Raw genomic sequence first — 18,018 nt, forward strand, 5'->3', positions numbered from 1 at the left:
TGTCATTGGCTTCCAACTGAATTTGTTTTCTACCACCTAATTGCATGGTTTATTAGTTACATATTGCTGAGTAGCAATTTACAATAAACAGCATCTTAAAACAACATACATTTATCACATCACAATTTCTGCGTACCAGGATTTCAGGTCTAACTTTGTTAGGTTCTCTGCTTCAGAGTCTCATTTGAAAGCTGCAGTCAAGGTATTGGCCAGGGCTGCAAGCTCACTTGAAGGTTTGACTGAGGAAGGATCCTCCTCCAGGCCCACGTGATTGCTGGCAGCAGCCTGTTTCTTACGGGCTATAAGACGGAGGACCTCAGTTTCTTGCTGGCTATCAGTCAGAAGATACTTTTGTGTCCTTGATTTGTGCTTTGCTCCACAGGGCAGCTCACAACATGTATGGCTTTTTCATAGCAAGCAGGAGAGAGTCTCCTAGCAAGATAATGTCGCAATCTCTTATAATGTAACAGTGTACATGCGATCACATGTATCTGATCACCTTTGCCATCTTCTAGTGGTTTGAGACAGGTTAGAAGACACATCCACACTCAAGCAGAGGGAATTACGCAAAGGAATGAATACTAGGAGGTAGGGATCATGGGAGCCACCCTAGAGTCTGTCACACATAAATAGAGCTGCTTGTTGGTGCTCAACACTATTCTTCCATTCTCCTTGAGAAATTAAGTGAGGACATCATGGTATTGGTGATGAACTATAGCCGTGTGCCACGTAACGATGTTTTGGTCAACAACAAATACATGATGGTGATTTCATAAGATTAGTACCACATAGCCTAGGTGTGCAGTAGGCTGTACCATCCAGGTTTGTGTAAGCACACTCTATGATGTTTGCCCAATCACGACATCACCTAACAACACATTTCTCAGAACATATCCCTCTCTTAAGCTATGCATGCCTGTGCATCACATAGTTAAGTACAGGCTGCTGGACAAGACAATGGGGCTCTTTAATCATGCCAGAGTTGATGGACAAGGTTGTTTCAACTTTCCTTTGGCTTGTAGTTGTATTTCCAAGCCAAGAAATCAAAGCCTTCTTTTTCCCAATAGACACAAACCACAGATCAGATGAAATGAGGTAGAGAATTTAACAAGAAAAAGTGTTAGGATCTATATTTGGGTCCAGTAAACCTATAGCACAAGTTGAGGCAGCACTTGGTAATAAAGGCTTGTGAATAAGCCTTAAGGGATTTGGTTAACTTAATATGAGTCAGCAATGGGATGTGTCTGCCAAGAATAGCAAAGGCTGTGTTAGACTCAGTGTAATTAGTCCAGATGGAGGATTAGTCCAGAGGAGATGACCCCTTCTCACTTTGTGCTGCTCTGACCACACATGGAGGCTGGTGCTAATTCCGGACCCCAATTTCTAGGAGGGACATGGGTAAATTAGAGTGTTGGCAAATGAGAGCCCCCAGGATGTCGAGGAGGTTGAAACCATGGAACAGAACAAAGAGGATGAGGACCGGGGATATTTAATCTGCAAAGGCAAACAAGTGCAGGGTAGCATTGTTTTCAAACACTAGTGGGCTGTCTTATGAATGAGGTATTTGATAGTTTTATATGAGCCCAAGGGATAGAACCAACACTCACTGTGAAAGTCCTGGAGGATCAGATTTCTGCTCAGAGTGAGAAACATTTTACAATAGGTGCTGCTGCCATAGCAGAGAATAGATGCTTAACATTGGAGGTCTTCATCGAGTCGTTCAGTCATTCAATAAACATTTATTAGTTCCTACTCACTGCCAAGCATCAAACTATGCAGATGCCCAACAAAGAAGATGCATTTCCTGCCTTCCAGAAATGTACCTTGAATAAGACAAGTAAACAAACAATTTCAATGTAAGAATAAAAGACTGGAAGTAATAAACAACCCTCAAGCCTCAGACATTTATTTCTTGTTCAAGTCACATGTAGGAGACCACAGCTCAGTTCCTGTGGTTCCATGTGCCTTTTTCTTCTGGGCAGGAGGATGAAGGAACTTAAGACAGGAGAAGAGCAAGACAGCTGGTGGAAACTTGTGATGTCTTTGAAAGCTTCCCCTCAGATGAGGCTAATCTGCTTATATTCCATTGGCTGAAGGATGACACACTGCCAATCAGTGGACAGAGAACTAGTGTCTTGCTACAGGGGGCACTGCAAGTCACATAGCAACGGCAAGTGTGATAACCCTCTACAGGAAAGCAGGAGCAAATAATCAGGAAAAATAACGGTTTACTACAGTGCCCTCAGAGACATTCTGTAGGAGTTGAGAGGACAAAATATTTCTTTTCTCCAGAAGAAATCAGAGACTTTATGGAAGAGGCAACTCTTTAAAAGGGGGCTTCAAGGCTAGAGAAGATCACCCTTCACAGTCTTGGGCCAATCACTCTCCCTTTTGAAAACCACTGTATATTCACACTTACAGTCATGCGCCACACAATGACATTTCAGCCAATGACGGGCCACTAGACGATGGTGATCCCATAAGATTTGTACCATATAGCCTAGGTGTGTAGCAGGCTATACCACCCAGGTTTATGATGTTCATACTACAACAAAATCTCGTAACGACGCGTTTCTCAGAACATATTCCTGTCGTTAAGCATCACATGACTATATATCTTCCGTGGGATAACACATTTCAGTGTGAATGATTACCAATTCGTTAGCTCTGGTCTAAGTGGGATAGGTTTCTTGCCTGGGGAGAGAAGTGAAAAAATAAACAAACTTTCCACTCGGTGAGTGAGTGAAATCTACAGGAATTTAAATGAGGTAAATGAAATTTAACAGTTGAGAAATTACAACTATGAAGAACTAGGTTAATCCAGGAACGAACGGGAGTGAATCAAGAGAAAAAATAAGAAGCTGAATTTAATTAAGGGACCTAGAAGGAAGATATTAGTAGCTGTTCTCCATGAGGAATAATAAATGAAAGATTGTCTGTCATTTTGGGTTGTAAAGGCCTAAATTACCATCCTCCTCACGCCTCCCTCTTCAGAAAAGAATATATTTAATCTATCGGTGAAATTTTCACAGATGGAGGGAGCAAAAGCAGACTGATTACAGTTTGCTTATAAGAAATTCTTATTCCCTTGGCCACTGGGAGAAAGTAATTTCCAACAGGGTAGAAGAGAAAAATTGTCCCTTTTTTCCTAAGTGTTGCTGGTGGACTAAGGGAAGTTGAATGAGGCAGGAACGGGCACTTAGCCTAAAATGCTTCACTGTTCACATTTCATGTCCTTTAATTTTTAATACATTTTATTTCTGTGTTCAGGGAGGTTTTGTTTTCTCTAACCTCCTGGTATAAAATCATTCTCTGAATACTTTTGGGATTAAATACCAAATTCCAATTGTGCCAGGCAAGGACTGGGAGAAGGAAGGTAACTTCCATTTGAAAACTACCTTGTTCTCCTCAGAGGAAAAACACAATTTTAATATTTTAAAAATAGTGTGGTGATGGTAATAAAATCACAACAGCATTTTCCTTTAAAGCTACCATTGGCGCCCTGAGTGGGCATCATTAGAGGTGAATATGGTGAGCTCCAGTCTTTCTGGATGTGTAAAGTCACTGGTGTGCAAGACAAAGTCTGGTGAATGAAAGTTAGAAGGCCTGTTTGGAGTTCTGCGTCCACAACCTGCTAGCAGCGGGATCTTGGCTAATAACAATAGTAAACCTTCATTGAGCACTTATTATTTGCCACATATGGTTCTAAGCTTTTACATGTATTGGCTCATATAATCTTTGTAACAACATGATGGAAGGTAGGTATTATTATTATTCCCATTTTATAGACAAGAAAACTGAGGCATAGTATTTTGCCCCAAATATGTAAAGATCTTCTATAAATCAATAACAACAGGAGAAAAACAATAGAAAAATGAGCCAAAGACATGAATAGGCACTTCATAAAAGAGAATATCCAAATAGTCATCAAATATAGGAAAATGTATTCCATCTCATTTGTCATCATGAAAGTCCAAAACAAAACCAAAATGACACACCACTACATAATCAATATAATGCCTTAGATTAAACAGTCTGACGGTACCAAGTGCTGGAGAAGAAGCAGAGCAATGGAAACTCACAGGCTACTGGTGGGAATGAGTTGGCCCAACCTCTTTGGAAAACAGTTTGGCATTAACCACTCAAGCTGGGCATTTGCAAGTCCCACAATGCAGCAATCGCACTCCCAAGAGTTCAGCAGACACACATATTTCACCTGTGCACAAAAAGCAGCCACAAGAGTGTTCAGAGCATGATTTTGGAAAGTCCTAAACTGGAAACAATCAACAGTAGGATGACTCAACAGTATCAACAGTAGGATGACTCAGAACATTCAGTATATTCATACAACACAGTACTGCTCCACGAAAGCAAGAAACTTCTGCTCCATGCAATAGGACTGATGAATTTCACAAACAGGGTTGAACGAAAAGACGCAGACACAGAAGAATACTGAATGATTGCATTGAAATCAAGTTCCAAAGTTTGAAAAATTAAAGTCTAGTGTTCAAAGTCAGGAGAATGGAGGCTTTGGGGAAGGACGGAGGGTGTGGTGATGAGGAAGAGGCAAGGGGCCCTCGTGGAGTCACCTCAATCTTCTTCACCCTGCCCTGGGTGGTAAACAAGAAACTATCTGTACATCTTGAACCCACGTCTTTGTTCATGGTTCGAGAAACGGGTACAAGCAAGTGTCGCTCTACTACTGCTCTTCTTCAGGATTCCATGCACCACCAGACAAAAATTGGTTTGTTTTCTTTAAAAAGTAAAGATGGAAGTATTACACACGTATTGATTTTTTTTAAATCAAAGACCCAGCCCCTGCTTGTACTTGTTCCTCAGAAATTAGGAACCCAAACGTGCAATAAATGTTGTGTTTAATAAAGTTAAATATAAACAACTTTGAATACTTAGAAACACTCTAATGCAACAAATTGGCAATTTCAATTTCATTTTTTTTATTTCACCTATTATTTACTCAGTCTTAATCCAGGAATTGCCTTTGGGTAGTGGAATTATTAGGATTTTTTTTTCTTTTTCTTTCTAATTTTCTGTGATTTTCCAAATTAGCTATAATGAACAAGTATTACTTTTAGTAAAACAAATGCAAAAGTAAACTTTAAAATTCGGCTTAACCCTTGACTTGTGAGTTGTGGAGATTTAAAAGTAACACACAGTCCCCTCTGGTGTATCACTCTGTGCCTGCCAATGTTTCTTTCTCTCCTCAAGTTTTCAGTAAATTCAGTAGAGAATTTTGCCATTTGAAACTCCTCTATTGAAACCAAGCCCGTACTTCCTGGACTCAGGCCCAGATCTCACCTCTTTGTGAAGCCTCGCTTCCCTGACAGCCAGTTGGAACCAAAACCCCCTTCACCGTGAGTTCAAATATCTGATTTCTCTGAATACGTCAAACATTTTGAGGGTTGGGACACATTCCTAGAACACAGTAGTACCCATCTCTTGACTCACTGAATGATTTACTAATTGATAAGTGCCTCAAAATTTGATTCTAGTGTTTTTTACTTTCTTTATTCTTTATTATAACATATAATTACAAAGGTAATGTGAAACTTACACGAAAAAATGTTATAAAACATGACTCAGGTGCTGTTTCAAAGATTTTAAGCAATAACATATTGTATTTCCTTGACTGGAAGATGTTTTGTGTTTTTACATTTTTTATTTATGAAATTAGGATTATCTCACAATTGATGACCTTTTAACACGGTTGGCCAAACTGTTGTCATGACGCTGATGTCATCGTCTGCTCACTGACGGACTTACTGGTTGGGGCAGGCAGCCTCTCCACTGGCCTCCATGATCCATGCCTCCTTGAGTTCATGCTTTTGAGTGACCTTGTCCCATTAAGTGTGGCTGGACCTAGGGACTTGCTTCTAACAAAGAGAATATGGCAAATATGACAGGATGTCACTTCTGAGATTAGGTCATAAAGCATTTTGCTTTCCAACTGGCTGTCTTCCCTCTTTTGCTGTCTTGCCTGTTCATTCTGATGAAGCCAACTAGCATCTGATGAACCACGTTATGGAGAGGCCATGAGGCAAGGAACTGAGGGAGGCCTCCAGAACAGTCAGCAAGGAACAAGGCCCTCAGTCTGGCAACCTGCAAGAAAGTAAATCCTACTGACAGTAGAGTAAGTGAGCTTGGGAGCAGATTCTCCTCCCCTGAGCCTTGACGTGACTGCAGCCGTGGCAAACACCTTGATTAGAACTTGAGATGTTCTGAGCCAGTGGACCCAGCCTTTAAGCCGTGCCTGGCTTCTTGACCCACAGGAAGTGAAACAATAAATGTGTGTTGTTCTAAAGCACTAACTTTGGGGATAATTTGTTACGCAGCAATGTATAACTAACACATCCAACTGGCATCACTTCAACTGAGATATTAGCATTATTTGAAGTATATGTGGTGAATTTAATTGTTTTAAAATGTGTTGAAAAAATACACTAAGAATTTGCATTGGAATGAAAAGAGAGCATGTATGCAAAAAGAATAGAAACAGAGCACCGGGGTATAAATATGACTTTATGAGGTCAATGTTCTTATTTGTAGGAATGACCAGGGATTCTATATTTCTCTTGCAAAGCAACAACCAAGTGCTGATGGGACTTGACTCATTTTTTAGGGCTGCCATAACACAGTAGCACAGACTGGATGGCTTAAACAACAGAAATGTATTTCCTCATGGTTTTGGAACATAGAAGCCTAAGATCAAGATGTGGGCAGGGTTGGTTTCTCCTGAGGCCTCTCTCCCTGGCTCGTAGATGACTGCCTTCTCCCTGTGTCTTCACGTGGTCTTCCTTCTGTGTGGATCTGTGTCCTAGCCTCCTCTTCTTACAAAGACACCAGCCATATTGGACTAGGGCCCATCCCAATGAACTCATTTCCACTTAATTCCCTCTATAAAGACCTGATCTTGAAATACAGTCACATTTTGAGTTACTGGGAGTTAGGATTTCAACATACAAATTTGGAGGGGCACACAATTCAACTCACAACATAAGGTAACGTATTCACACGTTCTGAGTGTTAGGATGTGGACATCTTTGGGGGCCATTATTCTGCTTACATCAAGGGTGGATGATGAAAGAGGAAGCACAGAGAATTTCCTTCATGCTCCAGCACGAATGGCATGTCACACCCGTGAGTGGAATAGCGCTGGCAAACTTAGAGAATGATGTGCTCTGCACAAGAAGCACCTCCCATTCTCAATTATTTGGAAGGAAATGGGTCAGTTGTTTGATTTTCCGTGGCGCTGGAGCTCTTCCTCCTGCTCTGCCCCTTCAGTGTCACTTGCTTTTCAAGTGACTGCAAGTCAACTCAGGCAACACCAACAGCTCTGGCTTATGGACTATTTGAAATCAGCAACAGAAGGAATATTCCTTGTATTCAGTCAATCAAAATATACTGACCTATGTGCCATGCACGGTTAGTGGCTTTTAGCTTCCTCATCTTACCTAAACCTCAAAATATTGCCTTCTACGTGAGTACCATTGTATTTAGTTTATAAAGTAAGAAATGAGGTTCAGAGAGGAGAGGTGAATGGACTGGAAGGGCAGAAACGTGTACTTCAGTTTGACCCCAAAGCTTCGCTCTGTGAGAACTCTTCTCCTCCTCACCACTGTGATTTTCAAGCAACGACCTCCCAGGCAGATGTTGTCAGTTCACAAGAGGAACCATTCCCTTAAAGGGTCTGTAATCCAGAGGTCATTCAGGCCCTTCAGAAAGTCCATGGGTTCTTGTTTTTTCTAAGAAAGGAGGCGCCGTTTCATTTAATTTCCTTTTACAATAACAATGCACATGGGCATTCGGTGTGTACCCTGTGCCAGGTGCCTCACATGGAGTGACAAAAAGAGGGTGCCATTATTATTTTCCCTGTTTTACAGAAGAAACTGAGGCTAAGTAACTTGGGAAAAGTCCCAGAGCTCATACTGCAGAGCTGGGATCTGAACCCCTGCAACATGGTTCTGGAACCTGTCCTCTGGGGTTTGTGATACCTACTGAATGTCTATTTTGGGGGAGTTCACTTCATGATCTCTTTTTAAGTATGAGTAGGGCCCAAAAGACAGACTATGAACACAATAGACTTATAATAAACCCAGGAGAAGCCCATGGCCATGGTAAAAATTAGACAACAGGACAGCACATAATGAGTGCTAACTGTGGGCAGGAGATAAATGAATTAAGAGCCAGGAGAGAAAGACATCAGGGGAGTCAATCAGTTTTGGAGTTTTAATTCAACCTCAATAAATGGCACCCCTCTTCCCATCCATGCAATAAAGACTAAGACAGATGAAAACTAGCTATGCCCTTCATTACTCAGAAAAGCTAGGTTAGAGATGTAACTATGTGAGAGTCAAGAGGCCTGCTAGCTGAGCTCCAGAACCAGGCACATGTACCCAGGGAGGAAGAGACAAGCTGGCCCAGAACAGCCCTCTCCCCACAGGGCGGACCCAGAGAAGGAGCGGAGAAGCTGAGCAGGTTAGATGCTCCCTGCAGGCTGCTTGCTCCTAAGAGGAAGAGGGGCAGAGCTGATAGAGCATCCATCATTATTCTTCCCCAGTTGGCCAATCAATAAGTCCATTGTCTCCCTAGGCAGGCAGAGTGCTCTGCCAACCAGAACAGCTCCAGGAAGAGGTGAATCTATAAAGGCAGGCTGACTCTAGATAAGGGGCAAGAGCTGGGAAGGGCATTACATCCACTGATGGATGCACCAACACCTTCCTGACTTTCAGCTCCAAGAAGACAGGAAACGCTGTCTCCAGCTCACTTCTGTATCTCCAGGGCCCACCCCACGACCCCACAGAGAGAAAAAGCTGGAGAACCAGTGATACTGGAATGAATGAATGACCATCGACACCAGAGCTGAGACCTGAAGCACCAAAGGAAATCAGGGGCCCCACTGTGAGATAAAGTTTGCAGGGAATTACATCTCCATTACAGCTTTTAAATTTAAGGGCCGATCACATGTGGGCAGAGAAAAACAATTACACCGAGAACTGAGCTTTTAAGCCCAGAATTTTATTTTGTCAATTAGTTTACTAAATGCAATTATAACAGTATCGTGAATATTGGATTTAAACACCATATGGATGGTTAAATTCCTAGAACGTAAGGACATTTTCAAGGCATGAAGAACAACCCCCATCTCTTCTCCTTCATTTAGAGAGATAACATACAACCCCCTGGAGTCTTCTGGCTAGTTTTATACAGTGAATACACTCAGTTAAGAGAGGAAGGAGAGAATTACATCATGAGACAGGAAGAAAGCATAGAAGGACTTGATGTCGACCCGGTTCTAAACCAACATTGCTAGTTGTCTGACCTTCACAAAGTGACTTCACTTTTCTCTATTCACATGTACAATGGGGATATAAGGAGAATGTATTCAAATCTCCTAGCATAAAGCTAATCGAGAAATGCCATGGATTTTATTTACCTCGCCACACCTCTTTCTTGTTTCCCATATGGTTTAATGGATTTTCCCGACTTTGTACAAGTTAGTCATTTTTACATTAGTTTACAAAAAATATTGTTACAAATACTTTGAGATATGCTAATTTGATCATTTTAAATATAAAATGCTACTTTTTTTTCCCATTTAAGAGCTAAGTATTCAGAGCTTCAAAGCATTCTATGAAATACTTATTACTACCATAAAGGAGACAAATATATACATAGCTAGCTCTTATGAGCGTTGTTGTAAACCCTTTCATGAGAAAAGTATACCAGAAGTCTGGGGAAAGAGAACTCTAGCGTCTTTCAAGAGACTTCTCATAGCTTTGGCTCTATTTTAAATCTGGAATCAAAACAAGGCTTAGAAGGGAGACGATGGCACTGCCAGTTTTCAGGGACAATAGGGCCACACTCTAGAGAACTTCAATGGGGCCTCTGAGAGAGCTGCAAGAAACATTCCATTCTGCTTGAAGCTGAGAGTTCAGGGTGCGAGATTCACAGCCCAAATGCCCCTTCGACCTTCCTAATGCATGGAGAACTGGGAGCTCATGGGAATTATCAGAGTGAATTGTAATTTTTCTGTTTATGCATGTCTGTGAGCTCCTTCAGGTAAGAGATTAAATTTTATTCTTCTCCGTAAATCTTGGCCCATATACCTACCACAGGGCTGCTGTATAGGAAGTACCTAGCAAATGTCTCAACTGAACTGATTGGGCAGGAGAAAGAGGAAAAAATCTTTTTTTCTTGAAGAGTTTGAACCTCCCAGTATCCTTGAATAAGGCCTAAAAGAGAAAATCAGCAAGACCTGCTCATCAAAGCATCAGCCAGCTTTGGTCCTAGCAAACTGAAAATCAAAGAGAGTGCCACAATTTCCCACTGTCTGAAGGCATTCCTGAAGCGCTCAGCAGGGTCTAATAATTTGAACAAGGGGACCACTTCAGGCCTGCAATATTGCAATTTTTGCAGCACTGATGTGTGTAATTTGGGGCAAAGTTTGACACAGGATCAGAAATAAAAGCAATATGTTGTATAGAGTTGTTTATCCAACACAACAAATGGACTGGAAGATATGTGTAGGACATTGCATTTATCATCCCTACTTCAACTAAACCAATCAAGCGTCCATCTTCTGCAATATCATCAGCTACACGGGGCCAACTGCTCCTTTAGAAGTCATAAGAGTGCAAGGTACTTTCAGGGACTCTCAAAAATGTCCTAATTTCCTTAAAAATCCGAAGAAAAAATGAGCTTTTAGGTCTAAGAAAATACTGACATAGATCAGAATAATATATTCATTTTTAAACCAATGCATTCATGAAATATAATTTTTAATTAATTAATTAATTTTGGTGAAAGATATGTCCCACCAAAGCAAAAGTTATAAACTCAATCTTGTCACCACACGTGACAAGAGTAAATCTGGTGTCATGAAGGGGATAAAAATCCTGTTTTCAAAAAAACATCAAATAATCTACTAATTGTAGATGGGTGGATTGTTTTCAAGGATATATAGACAACGTTGGGAGTTAGCCCGGTCAGGGAAGCATGGGATGGGTGAGCGGAGTCAGAAGGAACCACAATCCTACATGTTTTCTGGAAATGACCCTCATTTTCTCTCTCACAAGCAGACCGATCTAGCTAATTAGCAAATCAAAAGAAATAGAAACAATCCTAGACCTCAGCACAATCAAATTAGTGGAGTTATTTGAGGATACCACTTTCACACAGTGTAATCACGCTTTCTTTGTTTTAGTCAAAGGAGTGAAAATTATCTTTCAAACCCAATGCCCTCCCCTCTAGCCAAGCAGCTCTGTGGATAGTGGCCTCTCCTATCTGCTCTCATCAGTTTTATACACAATCTTTTCTATGAAGACAGGAATGCACAATGTACAATTAAACAATACTCATCAAGCTTCCCATACAACAAGGACCTTTTAAAAATACATTTGACTTTTAAGGTGATTCAGCAGTAAGAGCCATTAGCACACCATCTAAATCAGGACTTGGAAAGTTTATTAAAATTGGATTTTTAACCTGATCCCAATTTCCTCTGCTTATAAAGAATCCCACTGGACTCCTTAATATTCATGCTATTAACCTGAAAGATTCAAACAGCCATTATGAGAGGAAAGGCTAGGCAGGGTAGCCCCACAGACAGGAGTTACAGATACCATCACATTGAGCCCAGGCGTGAAGAGAAACTGTGGATCCTGAACAGCTTCAGAAACAAGCTCTCTCTTTTTCTCTCTCTTTCCATTTCCCCTTCTCCTGATCTCTCTCTTCCATTGCATATTTGGAGGAAAGAAAACAAACAAAAATAAGAAAGGCAAACAAAAGCAAACCATTCAATTACAGAGAGCACTGGACTAGGAGTCTAGTTTTTACTGGAAGGGTAGCTGCCTTGAATAAATCATCTTCACCTCTGGTGCCTGATTCCCCCCGCTCACTCACATCATGGCTTTAAACTTCTGTGCCTCTGTTCTTGTAAAATGAGGAAATCACAGTTTCTAAGAAGGTCGGTGCAAGAACAAAACGTGCAACTCGTGTACAGCACCTGGAACAAAAACCTGGAATACGTCTCAGCTGGTTGTTACTGGTTGTTGACCGAACTCTTAGGTCAGTTGCTTTGTTTCCGGGACACTTCTTCAGCCTTCATCTTCTGCAGAACGTGGTTTATAACTTAACTGATGTCAGTGAGTTTGGGTAAAGATGCCTTGTGGTGTTAGCCTTGTTTCTGCTTGAGATAAGATTTTCTGCTCCCAGGGGGCAGTGGCCATGTCTTCACTTTCCATCTCTTCCTCAGTACCTGGCATCGTGGTGAACACAGGCTAGATGCTCAATAAACACTTTGCTATCTCAGAATATTAGCAGCTTAGAGATCATCTACTAAAACTCTCTCATTTTCCAGTTGATGACACTAAGTAAGAGGGTCTTAGGCCACACATCTAAGAACGACAGCCACTTTTCCAGTTGACTACTACTGTGTCTCCAGGAGCTTTGAAATGGAAACATGTCTGACCCAAACCATGACTCTGAGGGAAGTGCAGTTTACAAATTTTTTCTTTTGAGAGTATATGCTGTTTCAGACACCATGCAAGGTTCTGGGAGAGACAATTAAATCATGGTCCCCACGATGGTCCCCATGCTTAAAGCATAATCTAATGGGGAAGACGGATCTCTAAGCAGTTATTTTCAATACAATGTTTGCGTCAGAGCTGGGTCTGGTGATACGTAAACACCGGTTAGGAAAGCTAACACAGGCCTAGAAGAGCTCAGGGAAGGCTGCTTGGGAGCAATGGCAAATGCCTTGGCAGAGACATAAAGCTAAACAAGAACAAAAGAGCCAATGAATGCATTCTTATTTATCTAAACATAAAAACATTGATCAGGGAACAATGAATGTTGGCTGAAATTTAAAAATGAGGGAAGCTAAACTTTCAGTCCTCAAATTCTCATCGTTTGCCAGATCTGCAATGAAGCCTCTAACAGAGACTCCGGCTGGGGCCTGGGGTTCTAGCTCCTTCTTAGGATCTGTAGTGGCGAACTAAGCACATTAGTTAACCTGCCTTTGGCTCCCTGGGTGCAAATGGAGTCACTGCCAGCCTTTGCATCTCACAAATGAGTTGTGAGATTCAAACTCCAGGCACAAAACCACTTTGAACTCTTAAAGAAAAGTAATCATACCAACTCAGAACATCAAAGCCACTTCCTATTTTGAAGAACTCACCATCTGCACAGGGCTTAGAAGCTGGTAGGAGCTTAAGGACACCAGTAATTGACAAGGGTTTATCTTAGGCTTCCATTTGACCCACACAACCTCATATATGATTTTACACAGCTTCATAGAATGGGGGAAAAAAAGCACTTCTTTTAAAGCTAATGTAAATTTAAATGCTAAGGTTTTTCAAAGTAGGGCTTTAAAGTGACTTTTTAAAATGTATATGTATATATATGTGTGTGTGTATATATATATATATATTTTTTTTTTTTTTTTTTGCCTAAAATGGGCATGTCAGCATTAGTCTGGCTCAAAGGAATAGCCAGCGTCATTAAAATACCTAAAAGCTTATTTTCCAATATAAGGCTTGGTCTTGGCCTCCCAGATGTCACTGGCTTTATCGGATAACCAGGAAATGCTGACCACTGCTTTACTTTCTAAAAGGGAAGCCGGTGACATTACAGGAGTAAAGGGCTCAGTTTCCTATAGGAACCATTCCTTAGATGGGAGAGTATTTTTAAATTAAGCAAAGTTAATGGAGGATTTTTTAAACTTAAAACGACACATTGGAATTCTCCCAAATATTTACCTTCCAGTATTAAGGTATGGAAGCTCTACTGAAATTTCAGCTAAACTAAATTATTGTGATGTTCATTTAGCATTTTTCTCTTTCTTTTCTTTTCCTTTCTTTTTCTCTTTTTTCCTAACACACTTACTGACCTGCCTTTGAGAGCGACTTGTTTTGGCTCCGAAAAGCGGGTACATAGGCAGCCAAGCTTCTCCAAGAAGATTCTAACCCCACTCCCTTCGAAATCTTAAATCTTAAGTTGAACTACTGGAGGATGCTGTTCGAGTTCTCACAGAAAACCTCCCAGCGACTGGAATCGGGAGAGGAGGCAGGGAGACCCTGCTTAATTTCAGAGCTGACGTTTGCAATTCTGGTGCACCACCAAAAGCACAGCTGAATTCTCCGCGCTCTCCCGGTAAATCTGCATCCACTCCCGGACGAGAAACCGAAGAGAGAGGGCGTGTTCAATGGCGACACGGAGCGCCTGGGAGCCGGCTCCTCGCGCGGATCCCGGCTCAGGCTACCTTGCCGCCGGCGTCCCAGCCTAGCTGCGGTGCGAGCTCGAGAGGATGGCTCCCCCTGCTTCCTGGGCGGCGCAGGGAGCACGAACGCCTAAGGTGGGTCATCTGCCGGGAAAGGAACACGCGGGGGGTGGAGGGGGGAGGGCGCCCGTGGGAGGGGCGCACGTCCCGGGGACTTTGCGGGGCTGGAGAGTTGAGGAAGAGGTGGGCTCCGGATTCGGTCCTACCCTTCCCTAGCAGGGGTGAGGGAATAGGCAGGACTTTCCAGGTTTGCAGCGACGGCAGAGTCATCCAACCCACAATCAGCCCCACCCTCCTGGTCGCCCTGGTCTCCTCCCCCTGGACTGAAACCCAAGGACTCGCGGTGCCAGGTAGGCGGGACCAACTCGTCCAATACCTGTCGGTGAGAGCCGAGAGCCGGCCCCGCCACACTGAGCGCAGAACGGCGAGCCAGGCACCGAGCGGGCCCGAGTTGGGGCAGCACCAGAGCGGGCCGGGCAGCAGTGGGCGCTCGCGATCCTCCTCTGCCCTACGCGGTCTCCCTCAGGGCCCGGCCTTCTCTGTCCCCTCCTCCTGCTCCTGCTCCTCCTCCTGCTCCTCCCCTCCGCGGGACTGATCGCCGAGCCTCCCGCCTGCAAAGTCCCCGGCGCGCGGGTAGCCACGAGCCGCTGCCACTGCCGGGTCTCCGTGGGTGCCCGCGCCCTGCCTTGCCCGCCTGACCCGGGGCGTCCCGAAGCTCGCTCCGCCGGCCGCCGGTGCTCGGCGGCGCTGCCCATGGCCAAGCCCGAGAGCAGACTTCAGGCGCCGGACCGGCTGGACCGCGGCGCGGCTCAGGTGAGTGCGATGCGCGTGGGGCAGGGGCCGCCAGGCTGGAGAGTGGCAATTCGAGGGGCCTTCGAGGTGCCCTGACCTGGCGTCCCGGACTTAGGACAAGCTCAGAGCCCAAGGTGAGTCGAGGCTGCAAGTGGAGTAGATGTAGGAGGAACAAGGAAGAGGAGTCCCGGAATTTTCCCATCCTCTTAACCTCCTGCCTTGACCCCTCAGCTCTGCAAGTCCCGAGGGACTGGTTTTTTTTCCGGGCAGGTGTCTGGGTTTCTGACACTTAGTGGATTGTATTTTTTTCCTTTGCCTAGCAGAGTCAGGAGGTTCACTCCTGTCCTCCGCTTCTCCCTAGGATTGTGCGGGGCAGAGCGCAGCGGAGCCCGGGTACCCCTGGGGCTGGGAACTGGGGCGGGGATACAGTCAGCAAAAAGTAAGTCGACCGAGGGAGCGTCCAGAGTGGGGAAACCTTCATCTGGTTTGCCTTTGCATTCGCTTGGAGTGAAGAAGAGATGGGGCATCTCCCGAGGGGCGGGGATGCTCGGGAGGAGAGAGATTGAAGCGACAGACAGTAAGCAGCCTCTTTCTCCGAATGCCAATTATACACGGTCCTGATTCTTCACGTTACTTTTCACCTATTTTTTTCTGCCTGTTTCTATTTCGAGCACCGTGGGTGGTGGTGGCGGATGAGGGTGAGGGGAGGCGGGGCGCCAACCCGCGGTAGGAGCGCGTAGCCCCCGGCTCAGAACCAGGGGCACACTCTCCGAGCCTGAAGTCTTCAGGTGCGCTCTCCGAACCAGGGGGCGCACCGCGCGCTGCTCCGCCTTCTGGCCCCATCCTGTCCCGGGAGCCAGAGGGCCGGCTTCGAGAGCCAGAGATGGAATGGAGAAGCGGGCAGGCACAGGAGCTGGGATGCAGCGCGCGCGGTGTGGGGTGTGCTCGGCGTCGCGGTTCTTTGCCCGCGCTGGGCATCTTCCACTTCACCCCCTCGGCCGGGCGGGCGTCCGCGCTTCCTCGCACACCCAGGCCCCTCTCTCACGAGGAGGGTTGCTTCCCTCCTCCTGCGCCCTCCGCGTTACTGGACCAGTCGTATCCTTGCCTTGCCTTGCACGAGTCTCGCTCCTCCCCCTGCGTTATCCGCCGGCTATTTTTATCCATTAATTGTACCGAGATATTTTGGGGGGGTATTCTGGGGAGGCGACTCCAAATCCACCGTCTTTGCGCTGCACTTCCAGACGCGGTGCCCTGCTAGTAGGGAGCAGCCACAAGGAAAGGCCAAGGGATCCTGGAGGGAGTGCGCCCGCTCCTCCTCTTGCTGCCAGAGCTCTCAAAACTAAGGCATCATTGGTTCGGCTGTGCCACCCGCCGCTCGCCGGCGCCGGTGCTTGGCAGGCTTCTGTGGCTGCAGCCGGTGCGCACTAAGGATCTTTTGGGTCCCATTCGTGCGTTCTTGCTTTGAGGCCAGGTCTCACCTTATTGTGTTGAGATGAAATGACAACTTTCACTCAAGGGTTAATTCCAGGAATTCCATCTTTAAAAAAAAAAAAAAAGGAAGAGGAGATAACCCAACTTCTGCCTCCTTGCATTTCTAAAGCCCATCCTTTGGCTTTCGGAATTATTATTCTTTCTTTCTGCTTTCTCAGGAAGGATTGGAATTGGGTGCAATTAGAATAAGCCTGACCCAGTGAAATTCCAGGAGATGAACACTTCAGCTGCAAATGCCCATGTTCCTCCTTGTATTTCCAGCGCTTAGATTTTTTTTTCCTCTCATAGGATTGCAGAAATAACATTGAAATGGACTATTGTGTTACATAAGGTTTTCTCCAGAGCTGAGCAGAAAAAGATCAGCTTCCAAAGGAGCCTTTCAGGGCTCCAGTGGGTCCCTCTAACTCAGCTGAGTTTGCTGGGGATCGACAACTTCGTGACTAAGCATTCTTAAGTCAAAGCAGTTGATGGCGACAGTCAGATCAATTGTGGATCCCTTAGTGACTCCACTAGAGCGGTGTTTTTGGGCTGCAGATCCAGGCTGAAACTGCCTGGTGTACAATGCACTGTAGCTTTACGATGGGAGATTTTTAGCTTGGGAATAGGGTGAGAAAGCGGTACCCTGAACTTGCAAATGGGATCAAGTAAAGCCCAGGGCTCTTAGCTTACTTGCTGGTGTGCCTCCTGTGAAGCCTCAAGTCCTCCACCCAGTAGATGTGCGGGAACCCTTTTCTTGGACTCCACAATACAGTTGGGGCTTGTGCTTTTGTTGTCAAAAGAAGAAATTCCCCTACTGGAAAAGCCCTGAGAGCTCTTTGAAGGGAAAAGCAAAGCAGAAGCTTTTATCTTGAATTAAAATTTGATAGTGACCGGAAAGGGACCAGGCATATGGACTGGCTGGTATAAAATTGCTTGATTGGTGCATACTGCCTTTCCCAGACCAGGAAATCTGCTCAGAGTGGCACATACCAAGCGTGAGTACTGAGTCATATTAGCGCTCTTAAGGCTAGAGTTTAGAGAGAGGGCCAGTAAAATGTAGTGATGTCCTGATGGAGCTGAGCCTGTATCCAAGGCCAGGGCCTGCCTCTAAGCCAGGGTTCTTGTGTGAGAGAGGGTCTTGGAGGAGTGAAGGCAACGCTGGAGAGTAGCAACTTTCTAGCTGCTTTGCAGGAAATGCAGTAACTTTCCAGCTATTGCACAAAGCTATAACTTTCCAGCTGATATTGGAAAAGAACTGGATTGTTCCCTGTCACTTTGGTATAAGTATCTTCCTTCAGTTCCACTAATGATCCAGTGCTTGCTAGCAGGGCCGCCCTTTTCCAATGAGGGTAACGGCAAGGGTGCTAGCTGGATTTGGAACCAGCTTCTTGTCCCAGGACCCTAAGCAAGTTATGTTTCCCTCTCTGAGCCTCAGATTCTTCCTCGGCAAAATAGAGATT

General features: G+C 44.6%; 2 protein-coding genes across 5 annotated transcripts in view; one reads left to right on the plus strand and one right to left on the minus strand.

The window, feature by feature from the left end:
* The window catches only part of LOC111772961 (uncharacterized), a 97,081-nt gene extending 82,030 nt beyond the window's left edge, over positions 1-15,051 (minus strand). The window contains exon 1 of the mRNA XM_070264124.1: positions 14,673-15,051. Within this exon, the coding sequence (XP_070120225.1) occupies positions 14,673-15,051 (379 nt within the window). The remainder of the gene's footprint in view (positions 1-14,672) is intronic.
* The window catches only part of HS3ST1 (heparan sulfate-glucosamine 3-sulfotransferase 1), a 29,946-nt gene continuing 25,599 nt past the window's right edge, over positions 13,672-18,018 (plus strand). Inside the window, exons 1-2 of one of the 4 annotated variants that reach the window (XM_001500958.7) lie at positions 14,087-14,371; positions 14,823-15,109. The gene's annotated coding sequence lies outside the window, so the exon portion shown is untranslated. Of the gene's footprint in view, positions 14,372-14,543; positions 14,647-14,822; positions 15,110-15,406; positions 15,666-18,018 lie in introns of those variants that run through there. The other 3 variants (XM_070262700.1, XM_070262701.1, XM_070262702.1) reach the window with 3 other exon arrangements.

The sequence above is a fragment of the Equus caballus genome, chromosome 3 (assembly GCF_041296265.1).
Source record: "Equus caballus isolate H_3958 breed thoroughbred chromosome 3, TB-T2T, whole genome shotgun sequence".
Lineage (NCBI taxonomy): Eukaryota > Metazoa > Chordata > Mammalia > Perissodactyla > Equidae > Equus > Equus caballus.